The following is a 21,434-nucleotide window of genomic DNA, read 5'->3' on the forward strand; positions in this document are numbered from 1 at the left end:
CAGACCGCTCTAGACAGGTAGACAGTGATGGTTATCTAGAAGCCAGGATCTGTACAAAAGGCATATTGATAAGTTGTCATCATACCACTGTCAACAAAGGATATGCCACTTGATGCCTACCACTGAAAAACCACAAACAGCACCAATCCCTTTAGCACCACAAAGGGAGATATTAAATCTGATTTCCCATGGAAACCAATGGTGCACCTCTGTAGAAAACATTCAGATTCTTACAAGGCAGTGAGGGCCTTTAATTACCCACATCTGATGAAGGTGCTAGAGCAATGTTTGTATTCAGTGTCATCCACCATGAACATTGTGACAAGTCTGTCATTTACAAAATGCTCCAGAATCCCTCTCATTGCAGATGTTTTAACCACAGTCGATATACCGCCCTTTCAAGAGATCCCGAGATCAACCTTTCTAAAATGGAGAAGTTGAAGAATGGGGCAAATGTTGTAGCCCAATTCCCGAAAGGTCTTCTTTAATAGACCAACGGAGCAGTAAACCATACCTCAAGTTGTTGACTTCCTCCAAGCAGTTAACTGAAGGGCGTGAACTGAAATTAGTATAGCTATGTCTAAGCCATATGGTGCAGCTGGAACATTAGTGATCTGGTCACTGAAAGTAAGGCTCATAGTATTACAGGTGTGGAAATCTAATTTTAAAAGAACTAGTGGATATCTCAGGGCCTATGATGGCACAGTCTGCATGAAGCAGGCCATTCACACCCCTGGAGAGTTCTGTGGGAGATAGCCTGCTAAATACTGTTGGCCTCATTATGAGTTTGGCGGTCCCAGGACTGCCATGTTGGCGGTGGCACCACCAACACTCTGGCGAAGAAGATCGCCATATTATGACAATGGCAGTATACCCAACAGAACACAGCCAAAGCACCACCAGCGCGGTCTAGCAGCCACGGACAATGGTAGACACCTGCAGGCTGGCGGAGACCATGTTTCACGAAGTTGCACAACGCCAAGGTTTCCGCCGAGGTCCCTCCACCACGGAAACCCAGACAGAAACCAACCATTTAAAACAATAGACTCACCTTCAGGAAGATAAGACTCATCCGGAGCTGCCATGGAAACAGAACTACACATCTTCCTGCTGCTCCTGCTCGCCCAGAGACACCGGAATCAACGTCAAAGACGACAACAGCAACCATGAGTACACACACTTACCGGTCACTGTTGTAAGTTGTCAAAGTACGTATGCACTTACAACATACCAATCAGGAAGTGGTGGCGAGGGTGACACACACACACACACACACACACACACACACACACACACACACACACACACGTAACCTGACCCTGGCATGCACACCCAGAAACAGCCACATACACACCCACACATACACTATGGCCATCACACTCACATACACACATCAAAAATGCACACCTACTCCCAACACAACACCGGCATAGTTACCCACAACAACACACATCACCAAATGACACTACAATACCAAAACCATCAAAGCATAGGCAAGCACCCACAATACACACTACCCTTTGACAAGTCACACATACAACAAAGCGTACCACCATCAGGGAACAAACACACACTATCATACAACCATACAATGCAGCAGTCAACATACCCCGCAAACACACATCACAACATATCTGGCATACCATTCACCACACAGTCAAACCACACAAAGTCACACAATACTGCAACAAACATATGTCAACACTAACACAACTCAATACCATGACAAAAACATGTCCCCAACATACACATGACCATCACACAACCATCACTGGGGGACAAATGCACTGCACACAACCTCACATACTGCCCAGATAAAACAGGTAGTACAAGCACCATTTACACACAGTCACACACAATGCCAGCTATTTTCTAGGACGTCCCAAGCAAAGAAATCCAGGACAAATATGTAACGTCAAAACCAACAACTGGTTCATCCAAATATGTAAGATAAATAGTTTAAAATGTAAAAGTCCAAGGTCTTAGGCCAGTCCAAATAATGTAAGTGCAACATGCACTTCATGCACATCTTTGTGCCCATAACTTGGCTCCCGACTGCAATGTAACCTCCACAGGTAGGAGGCATCAAGGGGGTAGACAGGCACCTCAGGGACTGGGGTGTGGGGGGGTGGTGGTGTGGGGAGGTTTGGGCCTAAGCTTGGGAGGGGGTCCTTTGGGATTGGGCTTGGAAGGGGAGGGAGGTTAAGGTCTAGGCTTAGGGTAGGGTTGGGTTGGGTTCTCTTGGAAGGGTTCGATTCTTCTTGGTGGGGGCAGGGCATTGGGTATTGGCAGGGGAGGCCTTGGAGGTGGAAGGGATGGGCTTGGGGATGGAAACGGAGCATTTAGGGGTTTCACGGGGAGGGAGGTGGGGGAAGAGGAGGAGGGTAAAGGTCAAAACATGAGGACTGCAGGTATGGTGGATGTGCTGCATGCAGGAGTGTCAGTGTTGTGATGTCTGTGGGCCTGGTGATTGGGGTGAATATATGCAGGTCTGCTGTAGTGCTGTCTGTGTGAAAGATAGGTGTAGTGGGTGGATCTGTGAATGTTGGTGTGGTGTCTGCAGGTGTGTCAGGTGTTGTGTATGTGATGTTGGGGGTGGTGGGACTGGTGGGGCTGGGGGTGTCAGGGCGAGTAGTGACTGTTGATGTGTGTACAGGTGTATGTTGCTTGTGTGCATGCCAGTGGTGTGTCTCGTGGTGCTTGTGTTTGACTGAGCTACCCATGGACGATGACGTGGATGCATGCTTGTCTGTGTGCTTTGGCTGGGTCAGGGAAAAGGGGTTTGGGATTGGAGGAAGATGGAGTGTTAAGGAAGACTAAGAGTGACTGGCTGCCGTCAGTGTGTAGGCCAGAGCCTGAAATTATCTCTGTAGGCCAGCCAGTGCACCGTGAATGCCCTCCAGGAACGCACTACTCTGTTGGACTTAAGTTGCCAGACTCTGGACGGCATTCTCGATGGTCAATTGACCCACAGAGATAGACCTCAGCACTGAGGACAGCAGGACTGGCAAGGGCAGAGGTGCCCGCAGCACAGGAGACACCCACCTTCTTGGGTGAGTGGACACAGCCAACTTGGCGGGGAGCTATAGGAAGGGCTCTGGTAGTAAGGGAGGGTGGCGGACAGAGATGGTGCTGGGGTGGGGGGGGGGGGAGGGGATAGATGAGTCCGGCACCACCAGGGAGTGTCCACTAGAGGAGGATTCCGATGATGAAGAACTGGATACTGTCTCCCTTGTGGCACTCCCCGCACCATCCGTGCCACTGGGTCCCTCTGTGGCCAGCAGCTTCCCCACTCTGCTGTGCCCCATCTCCTTCACCTGCTGATGCACAGAAAGAGAGAGAGCGTGAGAGGGTAATCACATTCTTCACACGTACATACATTGCAACTGTTACAAAACATATCTTGCTAATAAAGTCCCAGTCAGAAACCATTCAGAGTCAACATCATGTCACAAGATACTTCCAACTTTCCCTCATAACAAGAGTCTGATCCACTACATAAGCCACCCATCTGACCACTACTTCACCATCCCGTCAAATCAGCTGTAAATCAAAAGCTTCATGCACAAGATGATTTGGCTACATCAAAAAACTATCCCCATACAGATCATCACTGTCCATCATCAATTCAGTCTAAGGAAATGCAGTTGACTGATACCACAATATCATTCCTACTTGTACCCATCACCCGCCAAGTCCATCATCAAAGCTCATGTTTCATGAAAGTAAACTCATTTCACTTCACATAGGACGCAGCATGTTGCTTTCCAATCACATGCCTATCTGATCATTCTGGACACAACTTACACAATGTCAAAAACCTCAGATGAGTACACTACATGTGGCACTATCATACAGTGTGAATCACAAAAATTACATAGCATGTCATTGAAACATCTAACTAAATACTAGGAAAAGATTAATTAGGATTTTCTGCAGCCACTAATCAGATATATTGTCACAAAGACAACAGTCCTATGTACTGCAATTTGGGGCCTACCTAGCACACACAATACATCCACAGACAACCACAGGGAGCATAGTCCCACCAACAAAACAATGGAGACCAAACAATGTCCATGAAGGGCTCATACCATTCCACCATACGTGCTGAATAGAAACCTCTACATGACAACATATGAACACCTATATCACTATCAACTGTCCAGACGTGAGTCCCACTACCTAATTCCAGTACTAATACTCACACAACTGATTACTGTTGTATCCATTAATGACACATACACCTAAAGTCAACCTAATTGAATGACAACATATCCCACAACACCAAAAGGTGTACGTGAAAAAGATTAAGTCAGGCAGAAATGAGCATAGCCATAACCAAAACCGCCCAAACAGCCTCAGATTTGCAAAAGTATATCTTGGGAAAAAAAGAGGCTACATTATCAAATCAGGCACAAAGTATTTATTCACACATGATGTAGGCAGCAAATACCATATGTTGTACTCATATAGGTATGGGATTGGCCTATGTAGCGTGGACAATACACATGTGCTAAGGGTTCAGCAGCCTAGCCACTTACCTTCTCTACACCAAATTAATTAGGATAAAAGGTATTTGTACACATATCAATGTCATACAATGAAATGTCAATGTCTTATGGTCACCATACGTTTCCCACTGTAGTATGTCCACCCTTAAACTTCACATTTCCGAATGTACGAATCTGACAAAACAATGGGGACAACTTCTCAGACCTCATGGGGAGTGTTGTAAGTTGGCCATACCAAAAGCCTGATTTGGATGACAGCCTTACATGAAGTGTCCAACTATTTCAGGAACCAAGATAACTTGGCCCTGATACGCATCTGTCAGACCCAATGTTGCGCATAAAGCCGATCCAGTGGAATAAAATTGGTCAGACACCAAAGAGCTATACAACTCACCATTTGGGTTAATGGACTTGGGAACACTAGGTGAGAAGGATGACAGATCAGGTTACAGATATGTATGGCTGAGCAGAGTCACACATATGACTCAGTCACATGTGCATCTCTGCATGCAGTCTTACTATTTGGTAGACAAAGCTGATTAACATGTTCACTTGCACAATACAATGGCCACATCTGTGTTTGTATGTACCATGTCTTCCTAGTAGGCACCATGCCCTACCTGTAGCACATACCACATCGTCACAACTGCAATGCTCAGATATCATACAGTAAACTATTAGAGGCAAGTACATGGGTTCTGTCAGTACTTATCCCCTTGTGGCTGCTGTGCTGCCCTCAAACTCTCATCCAGCCCAGGGTAGGCCACAACCAAAATGCGGGCCATTAGGAGGGTCGAGGTCCGATGGGCACCCCTCCCTCATTGGGAGGACATCCCCAGCTGGGCCTCTGTGGTCTTCCGAGCCTAGCGTCTCAGGTCCTCCCAGTGCTTCCTACAGTGGGTGCTCTACCAGCTGTGAACCCCCAGGGTGTGCACTTGATTGGCGATGGCACTCCGAATTCCCATCTTCAGATGGGCGTTGATGTGCATGGATGACACAAACATAAGGAAAAAAATTAATGTCCACATGCATCATACCAATAGTAGTGGACAGTACACATTAGTGACAGCAAGTAAGAAAACATCCCCATCCTCTACACGCACACTCATTTACAGATTTTTATCTGCATGCAACACCTTCACTACGTAAGAATTAATTAACACCATCATTCACCACACCTATCACACATAGGAATTGCATTGGACTCACCTGCTTCTTTGGTGCACCATATAGCTGTCCATACAGGGTTAGGACCTCCTCCACGAGCTTCTCCAACTCCTGAGGGGTGAAGGCTGGGGCCCTATCACCTGCCAGACTTGGCATGATAGCTCCCAGAGGCAGTACACAGCAGCTCAGGTAGTGGAGGTCTTGCTAGCAGCAGTGTCAGGAGCCAAGTGAGCATTACTGCAGAAAATGGTGGTCACGTCACCATTGGCCCAAGTCCGCCAAAGGCAGCAGTGTCTTCCAATGGCAACTTCCACAGCGGTTGTGACTGCCTACCGCCATGACGACTTCCGCCAGTGGACTTAGGTCACTTCCATTTGTCCAGTACAGTAGGTCAGACGGCTGCCATTTTAAGGATATTACATGTATGGAAGAGTTTTAGCATCTGCGTCATTCACTATACCCCATATCGTGCAGTACAACTATAAGTACTGCCTTTATGTTTAGTTGTCGATATGTGCATCTGTGCAGTAAATACTGTGTTACAGAAGGACATGAGGTGTTAGCAATGTACACCAACGCGGTTGTTTGCATGGTTTCTAGAAAACGTAAATGATGTGAAACTATCAGTGTAAGACATGTCATATCAGTTGGAGTGACAACCATGTACAGTAACTGATTAATTTGTATGTGTAGTTCAGTAGTCAAGTGGGGGAATGTGCCCCAATGAGGGGGTCATTGGGTTAATATATATGTGCTGAAATGTAGATATCTGTGTTTGTAACCGACCTTGACAGCAGATGTGTTAGTTGTGTTAGTGACTTTACAAAATGCCCGCGTGTTGCATGTCACATACTATACTTTAATTTCTTCACATAGTTTTCCTGCCATGAGGAGAGGACGACAACCACCAGTGTACTGTCCACTAGTAGACCTGCACACCATGGAGGAGAGACATTGTATCCAGACCTATCAGCTGAATCGTCACACTATCTTGGATATTTGTGATCAATTAGAGCCAGATCTGATGCCTGCCAATTGCAATCCCTATAGCATACCTCCCATCATTCATGTCTCGTAAGTGCTACACTTCCTGGCCAGTGGGTCCTTTCAGAATACTGTGGCCCTTACTGCATGTATGTCTTAGCCCATGTTCAGTCTGGTGTTGAGGGATGTACAGTGTGCATTTTAGAAACACAAGGACAGCTACATTAAGTCTCCCCAACATGCGTATTTGGCCTATGTGAACTCAGTTTTATGCTATGGGACACATTCCACATGTGGCTGGAGCCATATATGGCCCCCATGAAGCCTTGGTTCCCTCCAGTGCCAATAAACAGGCGTTCAAGAACAGGATAAGGTACCACTCAATCAACGTTAAGGTGGATTGTCTGGCAGACCAGTACATTTCACAAGTCAGTGCCAGGTATTCTGGATCAGTCCATGATCACTTCATCATGCGAAACAGCAATGTCCCACTACTGATAACACAACTCCACACAGAGAGTGCCTGGCTGGTTGGTAAGTTACAACTGAAATGTGTGTTTGTAATGTAGGTCTCGTGCCATCCCAATGTACCCCATAAATGTGTGTGACTCTGGCTATCCAAACCGTCCTTGGTTGTTGACACCAGTGAGGTACCCAACCACAGCAGGGAAAGTCTACAACAATGAGGCCCACAGGAGGACAAGTTGTATAGTTGAGCTGATCTTTGGGCTCCATAAGGCAAGATTTAGGTGCCTGGACAGATCAGGAGGAGCCATCATCTACTCACCCAACAAGGTATGTCAAATAATAGTTTCCTGCTGCATGCTCCACAGTCTTGCCCTGAGACGACAGATACCATTCATACAAGATGAAGGAGAGCCAGCAGTACCTGTGGGTGTTAATGCAGAACTGCCAAGTGATGAAGAGCCAGAGGAAGATGAAGTCAGAGACTCTAGGGCAGATCTCATCAATTAGTACTTCAACTGACTAAGCGGTATGTGAAGAAGATGTAATGTGGGTCAAATTTGCAACCTGGTGTAGATGGGTAGCATGTCTCCTTCTTCATTGCGTCCTCTGTAGGGTTGTAGATAGCTTCAATGTTCATCGGTGAGTTGTGCTTGCAAACTGTAAATTGTTTTGCGTACAGAAGAGTGGTCTTCATTATAATGTACTGTTATAGCAGATGCCAAGTTACAGTTTTGGACATGACTCCCCAGAACGGAGGAGTGTATATTGCTATGTTCCATCCCTCTTTCTCTTACAAACACAGATTTCCCTAGATCCTGTTTGGCTGATCAACCTTGGCAACTGACAGTCAGTGTCAGAAGCAGATGGGAATTGCAGACAGACATGAGAAGTGGGCATGGCTGATACGAGGTACTATGAGCGTTTATTATGTGGAGTATGACTGACATGGTTAGACTGTCAGGACATTGGGGTCGTAAAGTGTTTTCCTGTCAAGGTCACCTGTAGGGTACAGGAGGGTGTCTGATATTGTCATTTGTGTCTGATGTGTATGGCTCATGTGTAAATGTGGGACCATAGCCTCTCCCTGCACAATGGTAACAGTTTCAAACATCAATCAAATAATTTCTTAAGGGCACTGCTCACCCGTTAGGGTTTCAAGGCGCTGTGGGGTGGGGGTAAGCGGGGGGTTTGTCGGTTACTGCTCAAAAAGCCATGTTTTAAGGTGCTTTCTGAAGGTTAGGAGGTCCTGGGTCTTGCGTAGGTTGGTGGGGAGGGAGTTGCAGGTCTTGGCGGCGAGGTGGGAGAAGGGTCTGCCGCCGGAGGTGGTGGGTTGGATGCGGGGGACTGTAGTGAGGGCGAGGTTGGCAGAGCGGAGCTGTCGAGTTGGTATTCTATCTTGAATCTAGCTGTCAGTGTGTTCCTACTTTGCAGACCAATGTTCATGTCATTGTGGACTGACATAGGTGCGTGACAAGCCTACAGGTATGTGGCCAATGTAAGTGAAGGTTTCAGTTCTGAGTAGATCAGTACTGACCTGTCTGTACCATGAGATATGTATATTTGGAAGCTATGGTATGGGTATGTGCCAAGGCCTTGCCAGGTGATACAAAGTACCAATCTGTGTGGCTCATGCCCTGTTGGTAGGGTGATGTCCCTAACTTCTGTATAGTGTAGTTTAGCATTGTGTTAAATCTTAGCATACATCCTGACGCTACTGTCAGTCATGCTCTTTGTGCTGTTATCATATCTGTTTCTGATTGTGTGTAGTTGTAGTTTACAATCTATTTGGTATCCATCCAGTTACATGCCTATTGTAATGAGTCTCCTGCTGATTGAGTCCACATATGGGGTCCATAACAATGGGTGTAAAATACAGTGGGACATGATCAGACTAGAGTTGGCTTGCACGACTATGGTTGATAAATGAGACATACACAGGACCTGTGCTTAAGTGTGATTTTTTGTGGCGAAACAAACACATATGTGACTAAGAACATTACACTGACACAAAAAAGAGGGGATAGGTTTAGTCAACCAACATGGAACTCCTCTACTTCCAGATTGGAACCAACCCTAACACCACTCTGCAGGGCACCCTCATCTAAAGGCTGCCGAGCTCCCACCCCCCCATCCTGCGACAATCACTGATCTAGCCTCCCCCCACGCTCTTACATCCAAGGACTACATCCTACACGGGGCCTCAACTTCCACCTGGAAAACCCAAACGACACAACTCCACTATCCTGTTCGCCAACCTCCGACTCAAGCAACTCATCACCATACCCACTCACTTGGCTGGTCACACTCTGGACCCCATTTTCTCCGCCAGCAACCATGTCTCCTTCAGCCACACCACCGAACTCCAAAGAACCAACCACCACTACATTCACTTCACCTTCAACAAACCCATCGGTCAACACCACACTGTCCAACTTCCCTGCAGAAATTGAAACAAGGTCACTGAAGCCCAGCTCACCACCAGCTTCAACGCAACACCCTCCAAGCTGACAACACCGCCAACACTGCCGCATACAACCTCCACAAATGGATCATCGACTGCGCCAACACCCTCGCCCTCCTCAAGACACCCCACTACAGAAGCACAGCCAAGAAAGCAAACTGGTTCACCCCCACACTCAAAGAATCAAAACAGGTCTTCAGACATCCAGAGCAGAAATGGCACACCAACAAGACCCCCGCAAATCACGAAACCTTCAAAAACGCCGCCAAACTTCACCACCAGCTCATTAGGTCCACCAAAAGACTCACCCAACAACAACGCATCAATAAAAATACCCACAACAGCAAGGAACTTTTCACCATCATCAAATAGTTCACCAACCCCAACTCCACCGACATCCCCTTCTCGCAAGAATTCTGCAAAAACCTTGCCAACTAATTCCATCGCAAGATCGCAGACATTTACAATAGCTTCACCACCCAGGCCCCCCTCATGACTCTCACCACAAGCCCGTCGACCGAAGCATCACCACACACGCCCACCCTCCTCCGCTGGAACAACATCACTGACACAGAGACCCGGGACATCATGGCAACCATCCACTCAGGAGCTCCCACCGACCCCTGCCCTCACCACATCTTCAACAAAGCCAGCAACATCATTGCACCCAAACTCAGCATGCCATCAACCGCTCCTTCGAAACTGCCACCTTCCCAGAGAGTTGGAAACACACCGAGATCAAACCTAAACTGAGGAAACCCACCGCCGACCCGACAGACTTCAAGAACTACCCGCCCATCTCCCTGCTCCCCTTTCTGCCCAAAGTCATTGAGAAGGCATTCAACAAACAACTCACCGACTTCCTGGAAGCCAACAACATCCTGGACCCTTTCAGTCAGGATTCAGAAGCAACCATAATACAGAGACCGCCCTCCTCGCCGCCACAGACGACATCCGCACCCTCCTCGGCCTAGGCGAGACCGTCACCCTCATCCTACCGGACCTTTCTTCCGCATTCAACACAGTCTCACACGACACACCCGTCTCCACGAAGCCGGCATCCGAGACTCAGCACTACAATGGCTCTCCTCATTCCTCACCGGCAAAACACAGAGGGTCCGACTCCCTCCCTGTCTCTCAGAAGCCACCAAGATCAGCTGTGGTGTCCCCCCTAGGATCCTCGCTGAGTCCCACCCTCTTCAACCTCTACATGACTCCAATAGCCGTCATCGTCAGAAGCCACACACTCAACATCGTCTCTTACGCCGACGACACCCAACTGATAGTCTCCCTCACCAACAACCCCACCACTGCCAAATACAATGTCCATGAAGGAATGAAAGCAGTAGCCGCCTGAATGAAAGATAGTTGCCTCAAACTGAACTTGGACAAAACAGAGGTCCTCATCCTCAGCTCCACACCCTCTGCCTGGAACGAGTCCTGGTGGCCCTCTGCCCTCAGAAAAGCCCCCACAGAGCACGCCCGCAAACTCGGCGTCATCTTAGACTCATTGCTCTCAATGGACCGACAGGTGAGCACAGTCTCATCAGGTTGTTTCCACACCCTGCACCTACTTCGAAAAATCTACAAGTGGATCCCCAAGGAAGCCAGAAGGACAGTCACCCAGGCCCTTGTCAGCAGCTGCCTCGACTACAGCAATGCTCTACGCCGGACCCACCGCCAAGACCCGGAAAAGACTACAACACATCCAGAACGCCTCCACCCGTCTCATCAAGAACCAAGACACAGCCACACCTCCGGCCTCCTAAGAGGCCAACACTGGCTGCCTATCAACAAGAGAATCACCTTCAGGTTCCTGACCCACGCCGAACCAGCCTACCTCAACCATAGACTCTCCTTCTACACTCACGCCAGACAACTCCGCTCCACCGACTAGGCTCTTGCCAAGGTCACCCGCATCCAGAAAACCACAGCTGGCGGAAGATCCTTCTCCCACATCACAGCCAAGACCTGGAACACCCTCCCCATCCACCTCAGGCAATCTCCCACCCAGTCTCAGTTCTGGAAGGATCTCAAGACCTAGCTCTTTGACTGATCCTCATACTCCCTCCCTCCCCCCCTTACCCCGCACTCCTTTCCTCCTCCAGCGCCTTGATACCCTCACAGGTCAATAGCCACGCTCTACAAATTCTTGATTGAGTCATGGTGGATTACATCATCAGGGTGGCTGCTACGCCATTTGGAAACACAGGTCCAGTGTTCCTTGCACCATAGGAAAACTGAGATTGGTTACAGAACAGTCAACAGGGTGCATCTGTGGCACACACGGGGAACAGTTCAGGAGAGATTTACTTCCTGGCAGTGGGTTTGGTCTTGGCATCTGCTCCTGCAGGGTGTCTGGTTGGACATCCAAGTTTGCGGGCGTTCTTCAGCTACAGAGGGTGGGGTGACTGAGGCCTGTCACCCGTGGCAGGGACTCCATTTCACTAGTAGCCTCAGATGTAGAAGGACCTGATGTATCATTGCTAGTGGAAGGGGCCAGATATTGGGTACAAGACCTACTCAGTGTGTTATTCAAGTCTCCCAGCACCCCTGCAATGGAAGTGTAGTGGGCATTGTGTGCCTGCCTCTGCTGCATGACTTCCTGGTGGTTGTCCCTCTGGAACTTTTGGATTTCCCCCAACATCATGCCTTGGGAACTTTAGTAGGCTCCCAAGACGTGGGGGATGGTATCCTGGTCAGTAGTGTCCCCTTGAGACCCCATCCTCTGGCCCGCAGCATCCCTTCCACACACCCTGCCCCCACGTGCCTGTGCCCCTGGCACAGTGTGCCCACTCCCAGTGGTGGCAGGTCCATCATGGTTAGGGATGGCAAGGTGAGACTTAGGTACCTGTGCTGTGGGGCACAGAATGGATGACAGTCCTTGGGACACAGGTTAGGGGGCGAATGGTTGCCTGTGATGTAGATGCTACCGGGCTAGGTGGAGTTGCTGTGGGCTGGGTGAGGCTGACAGTTGTTGACTGACCAAGTATCCCAGATAGCCCTGGTTCTTTGTCACTGTCCAGACATTAAGGGGTATTGTCCACACTGGGGCCTTCATTCAGAGGGGTAGTGGCAGTCCCTGGTATCCTCTCCATGCTGACAATGGCAACATTACCTGTGTAGGGAGTCAAACACAGAGCTCAGGTTACAATGGGGGTATTGTAGCAGTTGTGTGAGTTGCAGACAGTGCCTTGACATGATCCCCAGCAATAACATTGACAGCTAATGCACTATATAACTTGGATACAACATTAAACTCTGTAACTTCAGTTCCAAACACCATGTTTTATGCTGGAAATCCAGGTTGGTAGTGATTGATCAACTTATGGCATCTTGTATTGTCAGATATTTGAAATGGCTGTTCACTTCTGTTAGCAAGTAAACTGTCTGGCATGATAGCTGGTACAAATGAGAGCTGCGGAATGCACATTGGTGTCCTTGTAGGAACACAGTATACGAGTTTACAATGGTCTTTGACCTGTATCTGGATGTACTGTATGTGCATCAACTCAGCCATCTGACTTTCCAAACCAGGTTAGTATGTTTCAGGCTTGGGATCTTTGATCTGTGGGCACTCAGCTATAGTTGTGTTTTGGTTGGTATGTTAGTGTGAGTTAGCCATTGCATTGCTGTCATTGAAATGTATTGTTCCACACTAGTACAATCAAAATGGGTTGGATGGGATAGTGCTTTGACATGCATGACAAGTTATATTTGGTGCAGTGTACTGGTGTTGACAATGTTGGGATTTAGCATTCTGGGAGTTGTAGTGCTGTGATTAGCCAGTGCTTAACATGCCATTCCAAGGGCTGTGGGCCAGATGTGTTTAGTTGACACGTGGCATGCAAGGGAGGGGTATTACGTGAGAGTTGTAGGGGGTGGAATGTAATTTGTGGTGGGTATAGGTGATGAGGGAGCATGCAGGACAAGACAATTGTGTGACCTGTATGTTGTTGGTACTTACCAGACTCCACTCCCCCAGATATTCCTGTCAGGCCCTCAGGATGCATTATGTCCAAGACCTTCTCCTCCCAAGATGTGAAAGTAGGGGGAGGAGGCGGGAGCCCACCGCCAGTCAACTGTTCCTCAAGCTGGTGCCTGGATGCCATAGAACGTACCTTCCCCCTGAAGTCGTTCCACCTCTTCCTGATGTCCTCCCTTGTGCGTGGATAACTGCCCACAGAATTGACCCTGTCGACTATCCTTTGCCACAATTCCATTTCTCAGGCAATAGATGTTTGTTGTTCCTGTGCTCCGAACAGGTGTGGCTCCACCCTGACAATTTCATCCACCATGACCCTCAACTCCTCATTAGTGAAACGTAAGTGTTTTTGTGGGGACATGGTAGTGGTTGTGTAGATGGTGTGGTTGTGTTCAAAGTGTAAATGTGCAGAGTTAGGTACATGGTGAGATGTAGGTGCTGTGATATGAGTCAGTGACGGGTGTTGTGGATTGTGCATGGTACTAATATGTGTGTTTTGTATGTTGTGCAGGTGTGTGATGTGAGCATGGTGAAACGTAAATGGCTGTATATCCGTGCTAATTAGGACTCTTTGGGATGTTGGTTTCTTGGGTTGTGTGTGGTGCTTTGATTGCAAAGGATTGTGAGTTGTGTAAGGGGGTGTTATATAGTGCAGTGAGTAGGTGTGTGTCCGGTGTGTGGATGTGTATAAGGTGTGGGGTATTCAAACTATCCATTGTGGTGTAGTGTTCTGGCAGAAGTGAGTTGAGACCGCGGTTCGCAATGCCACTGGATTTCCACCATGGAAGAATCGCTGTTGTGATTTCTGGATCATAATATGATGGGAGGATTTCTGTAGGGCTCGCGGTGCTAGTGGTGGGACTGCCTCTTTTCTATCCTCCACTGTCCTTGCGGTTTTGGGATTTTGGCTGTTTCTTGGTCAGCTACACAGTGTGACTCTTCATACAGCAGTTAGATTACTGCCAACATAGTGGTCTTTTGGCGGCCACCACCACAGCGGACTTGCTGAAAGACCGCCTAAGTCGTAATGAGGCTCTTTGTATGTAAAAAAGGGTTTTGTGCCTATACCACCAGTGATGTACTCAAAGAGAGACAATAAAGTAGAGAGCTCAACAGGGAATAAAAAGTAAGCAAGAATAAAAGAGAAAACAAGATAGAAGTAAAACATTTTGATAAAAAGTTGAGATAGAAACAGCAGTAGTGTTGAAAGACAACAAGTTCACAAAGAAAACAAAAAAATGTAAAAGAGAAAGGCAGACAGGCACAGAACAAGAAAGGCAAAATGAGTAAAGAGAGGAGGGAACACATAACAGTGACATGGTTAGGGGAGCACAATGAAAAATGTTGGAAACAATGGGAAGAAAGGCAGAAATAAGGAGGCATGTTAATAATAAGGAAAATGTTTAAATTCCCTGACTTACAATGAGGGGTAAAAAAAAAAAAACTGCTACAGGATTATAATGATAGAGGAAAGCTCCACTGTGGATTCTTCTTCAGATATAGCACTTCCTCCAGAAACTGAAGGGGCTGTAATTACCACTCAACATGAAATCAAGCTCGAAGTGTAAGGCATGAGTATGTGACACAAAGTGCAGAAATGAACAATGGAGCAATAGTGAAAAACCATGTCAAGAGGTAGAACTGATGTGCAAAAAGAAAGTGAGGGAAAAGAAAGGGCAGCAAATAAGAAAGACATGAGGGCCGAAGTTGGTGAGAGGGATCTATGCCCAACAAGCTGTTGATTAGGTCCTGCCTTAAATATCAATGAAGGAGAAAATCACTACTGCCCACAGTTAGAGTCAGGCAGCTGCTACTGACCTCACTGTTCGTACACAAGAAACCACTTCTTCCATCAGTGTTAAGGTAGCAGAGAGTCATACCTGTAGTGCATAACTTAAAAAAGAGAAGGCCCCCTTCCCCCCACAGGATGCCACAGCAGTTTGCATCACTTATTGCCCCAGCTGTGCTGCCAATGACAGTACCAACACAACTACTAACACACTCAAGTGTTATAATTCATACCATTTCAACCACTCAAAGCTGTAACAATGGACTGGGCAGAAGATATTATTTGCTTTTAATGTAGATTGAAGTATGAAACATAGATGTTGGGCTCTTCTCAAAATTAGACAGTCGGTGCCACTGTGTGGTTGACTTTCATTAGTGCCAATGTTGGAAGTTAAGTGCTATATCAAGCAGCGAAAATCACCGGCTGAAATTAAGCACTGCATATCTGTCTTAATTGTTAGCGAAAGAGAGCTGCTATTGTCATCAATATAAATGGAGGGAGAGCCATTTCTACCTTCAGTGAAAGGGATGGAAAGGGATGAACTGCTCCCACTGTGAGTGATTAAGAATATGTACTGCCCTGAGTTTTAGAGACGGGAATAAACCACTACTGCCCTTACTGCTAAGGGAGCATTTAAAAAAAAAAAAAAAAAAAAAAAACTTCCTTGTTGGATTGCAATAAGGCAGTATCGACTAAGCCTGGGTGAAATTATTTTTACGACAATTTAACCTTGTGCAAGTTCCAGGATTCCTAACTGTAACTATTATGCATAATGCCTGAGATTATTCCAGTACACCACGTTGCATAACTGAGATTAAGTTCAAGTAAAAATCCTATTATGGGAGCACGGGAACAAATTAAATGCAAATGGCTGTTTCAGGTTACATGTGATTTTGGGCTTTTTTAAATCATGAGTTGCGTCCTCACATCCAAAATGGACACAAAGACGCATTTCCCAATCAAAAACAGCACGAAATGGCAGACTGGCATTTTGGTTAAAAGTGTAACTTTACAGCATTTCGCATAATTTCTGGAAAGCAAATGTTAGTTTTGCCGAAGCGCAGTTTCCTTTAGCTTTCTGAAAAATAAAAGAATCTGCTTCTTTCATGACGGGGAAGAAGGCAGCGCGCTACTGTCCCCAGTGTCAACGGCAAGAGGAACCAAGATTGACACTGTTGGAAGGAGAGCCCCATTGCTGCCCTCCACTTTAGGGAGGGAAAAATGGATCCACTAATTCTCTTTGCTAGCCGCACAGAAATGATGCACCAACACAATGTACAAAAGCAAAAAACACAACTCTAAAACTCCTATACTTGATCTGCTCTAGAAGAACTCACAAATGCAAAATTAAGAGAGTCAATCTCACATCCCGCAGAATATAAAAATCAATACCTCATACATACAGGATGCACTTCTCAATCAATCTCCGTTATTAAAGGAATCGTAAAACAGGAATTACCTGGTCCAGTGGGACTCGAAGAAAGCTGAATAATACACCACAAACGGCAGGAATACTGAAAAGGCCCATAGGAGCAGTGTTGGAAAGAACTCAGTCACTATTGGATTCTGGGGACGAGAGGAAACAATATGTGCGTGAGGGATCAGAGGACTCTGAAAGTCAGATCAGATAAAGACACATATACCAAAGATGAGATTCTAGTGCATAGAGGTTGGGTTTCAGTGCATAGGTACAGGGCATAAGTAGTCTGGTTTTCTATAATTTGGGGATACTTTTATTTTACTTCTTTCAATTTAAAATGTATGCATCTTAGATTGCGCCTCAGAAAAGATCAAAACATACATGACCTGCATGTTAATATCTTTTTTTTTGTTCAATACTTTTCATGATAATGGTTTAAGGATGAGGAGGTTAGAGTTAGTATTGTATATCAATGTTTGTGAATATGGTATAAGGATCCACTAAGAAATGAAGAATTACTATGGGAAATCGTAATTCTGTGTCTTGATTCCCTGGTAATTCATCATTTTCACAGTACTTTCACCGAGTGATTGCAGCTGTTTTCACCAGCTGAAATCTCTAGGTGAATATATGGACATTCGCGGGTTTCACATGCATCTCATAATTCGGGTGAAGCTGGTAAGTTGTGTTACTGGCCCCAGTGGAAATAGAAAGTCACTTGTAATGATTGCTTTAATGGGCAATCAACTGACTCTCTCAAAGAGATTTCCCATAGTTTATAGGCTCATGTCACTGTTTCACTAGCTGATTATTGTGACTATTAATGGTGGTTTTATTTATGTGGACACACATCATATTATGTGTACCCTATGTTGTAGGTCAAGGTCTACTTTAATGCGAGCATTGTCAAAACACCTGCACTTGCATCGAAGGTGCGATTAAGGAAGGAGCAGAAGCAGTGCCTTTCTGATAGATTTGTTCACCTTCAGGCTTTCCACAGGGTGGGTGACGTTGAACTTGTCCATTGTGTTCACGATGATGGCAGGCGTGGTAAGGAAGAAGAGGAGGATGAAGAGACAGATGTTGAGGATGATGAATCTGACCCACCAGAATGAGCCACTCAAAGACAAGTTCTCCCTATATTAACAATAAAACAGACTGTAAATGGATGTTGCAGGGATATGGTGGAGGGGGAATACAAAGTATTGACATAGGCTTTTTTACAGATGTAATACTTTTGTGAAAGAGTGACTTCTCACTAAACTGAAAAATGAGTGCATGAGTAAGTGATGACTATAAGGAACAATGGATGCAAAAGGAGACCCTTCATTTGTATACAGCATACCCCCCGATCTACACTTCATCGAGAGCTGGTGACTTCACATCCACTAACATTAGTCCAGCTCTGTTCAAGATTTCTTCACCAGTGCAATGTTCACTGTCGACTTACACTGTAAATATATGTCCCTTCATGAAAGAAAAATAAGAAAATTAAATATCAAGGTATACATCAACATTCATAATTTTTAGCGGTTGAGTGCCCCAAGTAATTTTCTTCAATTTCTCCCACAAGTCTTGGTTCAGTTGTTTTAGGCGTTTCCACATATCGCCAACACGCAGTAGTTTGTTTCTGCCTGGGTCACCCAAACTCAAGCCTTATCCTCTCATGCCTTCTTTTAAGTAGCTTTGATCCCCCTTGAATGTCCATTTCAGGTGCCTTTGTTTTTGACTGCTGTGGCTGTTTCACTTTTCTTCCTTTTTGGTTCATCCCTTTACTTTGCATCTGCACTACCTACTTCTTCCCTTTCTACACCTTTGTTCTATTGGCCCTTTTCATGTTTATTTTCTTCGCCCTCTTATCACTATTCTAGCTGCCTTGTTTTTTTTTTTTTTTTTTTTTTTACAGTGTCTCCTCTGTTTAAGAACCTTCATTGGAATAGTTGCCCTCTACCGAATTTTATGAGGTTGGGGACAGAAAGAAATTCATTTACTGTAATTTGTTTGGTGCCCAATTTTTAATAAAACCTTTCTTTTTTGAAGCAACAAGCAACAGAAACAACCTATATATTGTGGTAATTAACCCCCAAGACTAATTTCATTCACACAGAAGGATTATTTAAGGACAACTTGTGTCAACAGGATCTTTTATTTTTTATTTTAAGAGTAGGGTTTTTTATGGGAAATTTAAAGGGTATCCCCCAAAGTATATTCAGGTGGCCTTGCAATTAACTTTAAAGCCACCAGGTTAGATATCTCTATACCTGCCTCATGTAATTCAAAAACACCAATAAGTTACTGCAGTTGGTGGCGAGTCAAGTATCAACAACCAAAACATACTTATATTTAGAAAATAGTTATATATTTTATTAAACACATGATCGAAAAATATAAGTGCATATCAACATCCATTTGTACAACTATTTTATTCTTAAACAGTTCATAACTATGACAAATCATGAAAATTAGAGTAAGGTTAATCACGGTTTTTCTCATGTGTTATGCCAAGCATAATTGTTACTTTATAAATCGGCTTAGCTGACTAGATTCCAAGCTGTCTTATGGAGGAAAATTCATAAGAGGATACTGACAGAGATAAAAACAGCCAACATGTCTTTCCAGATTCACCTCTTCCTCAGGGCTGTATTTACACATTCACAGTGACAAAAAACAGAAAAACTGAAGCTTCACACAAACCAGATTAGAAAGACATCTAAAGAGGTGAAAGCAATCAAAACAGACACCATCCTTTTGCATCTACAAAAAATATTTTATCAACAAAGTTTGCTTATATCATCCTATCTTAAAGTCAATATTCCAATATCTACGTCATCTTTCATTTTATGGTTGGATAGTAACTTCCTTTTTCTTCATGTTAATAATTTAAAACATACAAATCATAGCATATAACTATCAAACCCATTTGGGATTATATGATCAGAAGCTAGTACATTTTGTCACAGCATAAAGGCATAATATATTGCCAAATACAAAAATTCCTATAATAATTACCAAGCAATTCAAGAAAACTACATATTGGTTATTGCAGGAAAGCCAAGTATTATGCAGTGACGCTCGTTAGGCCTCTCAATGTAATACTTTTACGTAATCCCCAACTGGGTTCTTTGGCTTCACATTAATAAATCCCTAGCTCAATCCTGGAAGTGTGGCACAAAGCAGTCAAGCTTTACTCTAATCATTTCAGAGCACCAATATGGGCGATAAGTAACTGACACGACTCTATAGAAATTAGACATTGATTTACACAAATAGAACAGATTTTTATATAATTTTAGACACCAAAATGAAGACAACTCGATCACCACAACCGAAGTTATGGATTTTTAAAGGAAAAAAAAAAATCAGTGCATTTCACTCTGGCAAAACTTAAAAGTTGCGGTCAAAATGTACTAGTGACAATTGGTCACTTGCAGGTCTAGTTCAGTGGAAGCCATTAAAGGTAAAGCTGGTGCAGATTCCTGGACGAAGGTCCAATAGTTAGTATAATTTTACTTGGCTCGTAGGGCCGGTTCCAGAGTGGTCCTGCCTGTCCTTGGTGCTGAAAACAGGAACCGCTGGTGCTGGTTTTGCTGCTTGGACGGTGATGAGGGCAAGGAACTGGGTGCAAACTTTCAACAACACGGCCACAGGGGCATCGGGTTGTGGATGTTGCGGGGTTCCATTGAGGTGCAGCATTGAACAAAGATAGTGGTAGCTTGACTGGCCACCAAAACACTTGGTTGTAGTAAATGCAGCGTTCAGTTACTTCTAAGTCCTGGAGTCCGGGGGAAGGCAGTAGGCACCTGAAACTTGCTGGAGGTCAGGACTATGTTTCCCACAATGCACTAGACCACTTATTTTTGGGTAGGCCCGAAGGCCAGTGATTCTAGGGCTCCGGGAGTGCAAGTTGATGGCAGGCTGCAGGGGACTAGTGCTTCTAGTCCAAGGGAGTTCTAGAGCTGTCGCCGGCCTGCAGAGTGGTTCCTCTTACCTTTGAAGCTGCTCACTGGTCCAGGACGAGTCATGATTGTGCAGCTGCAGAATGGTTGCCACAGATGCAGGATATCACACCTTTGCTTTGTGCAGATCCTGAGGTCGCAGTCACAGGTCTCTTCTTTGTCCTTTGTTGCAGGGTCGTCAGACCTGAGGTTTTGGTGCCAGGGGAGTTCCTTAAACCCTGGATTTAGGGGCAGTAGGGGTGTGGGTGCTAGTAGCCAATGGGCTCCTAGCCCCAGTGACTAATCCGCCCCTAAGGTGACCATATGCTGTGGAGCATGGCACCTTTTCTGCACAGAAACCTCTATTCTGCCACTTTTAAAAATGGAGGAACCCATCCTCAGCTGTACAGACCAGGTTGCACATCCAAGGGGTGTGGCTAGCCTTCTGGGGCAGTGTACGCCTCATGACTACTTAATTTTCCCACCTGCACTCGTGAAAATGTGGCTAGGGGAAGGGCATGACTGTCTTCCTCTGGGAGGCTGCCTACTTGCATATCAGATGCGGTATGGGCTTTAAAGCTCACCGCCTTGATGTGCCACTTCACTAGCCATGCTGCAAGTGAGGGAGGTGACACTTCCTGTCTATGCAGGCCTTTGTTTCTAATTCTTGGGAGTGTACACATTGCCTCACAGGGGTCAGATTCCTGTCCT

At 45.7% G+C, this 21,434-nt stretch overlaps 1 protein-coding gene across 3 annotated transcripts in view; it reads right to left on the bottom strand.

The window, feature by feature from the left end:
• Positions 1-21,434, bottom strand: part of TMEM63C (transmembrane protein 63C) — a 529,797-nt gene that overhangs the window by 90,079 nt on the left and 418,284 nt on the right. For all 3 annotated transcript variants that reach the window (XM_069208424.1, XM_069208421.1, XM_069208422.1), the window contains 2 exons: positions 17,772-17,925; positions 16,828-16,934 (listed from right to left, as the gene is read on the bottom strand). In XM_069208424.1, coding sequence (XP_069064525.1) covers positions 16,828-16,934; positions 17,772-17,925 — 261 coding nt within the window. The remainder of the gene's footprint in view (positions 1-16,827; positions 16,935-17,771; positions 17,926-21,434) is intronic.

Source organism: Pleurodeles waltl, chromosome 9 (genome assembly GCF_031143425.1).
Source record: "Pleurodeles waltl isolate 20211129_DDA chromosome 9, aPleWal1.hap1.20221129, whole genome shotgun sequence".
In the NCBI taxonomy this organism is placed as follows: domain Eukaryota; kingdom Metazoa; phylum Chordata; class Amphibia; order Caudata; family Salamandridae; genus Pleurodeles; species Pleurodeles waltl.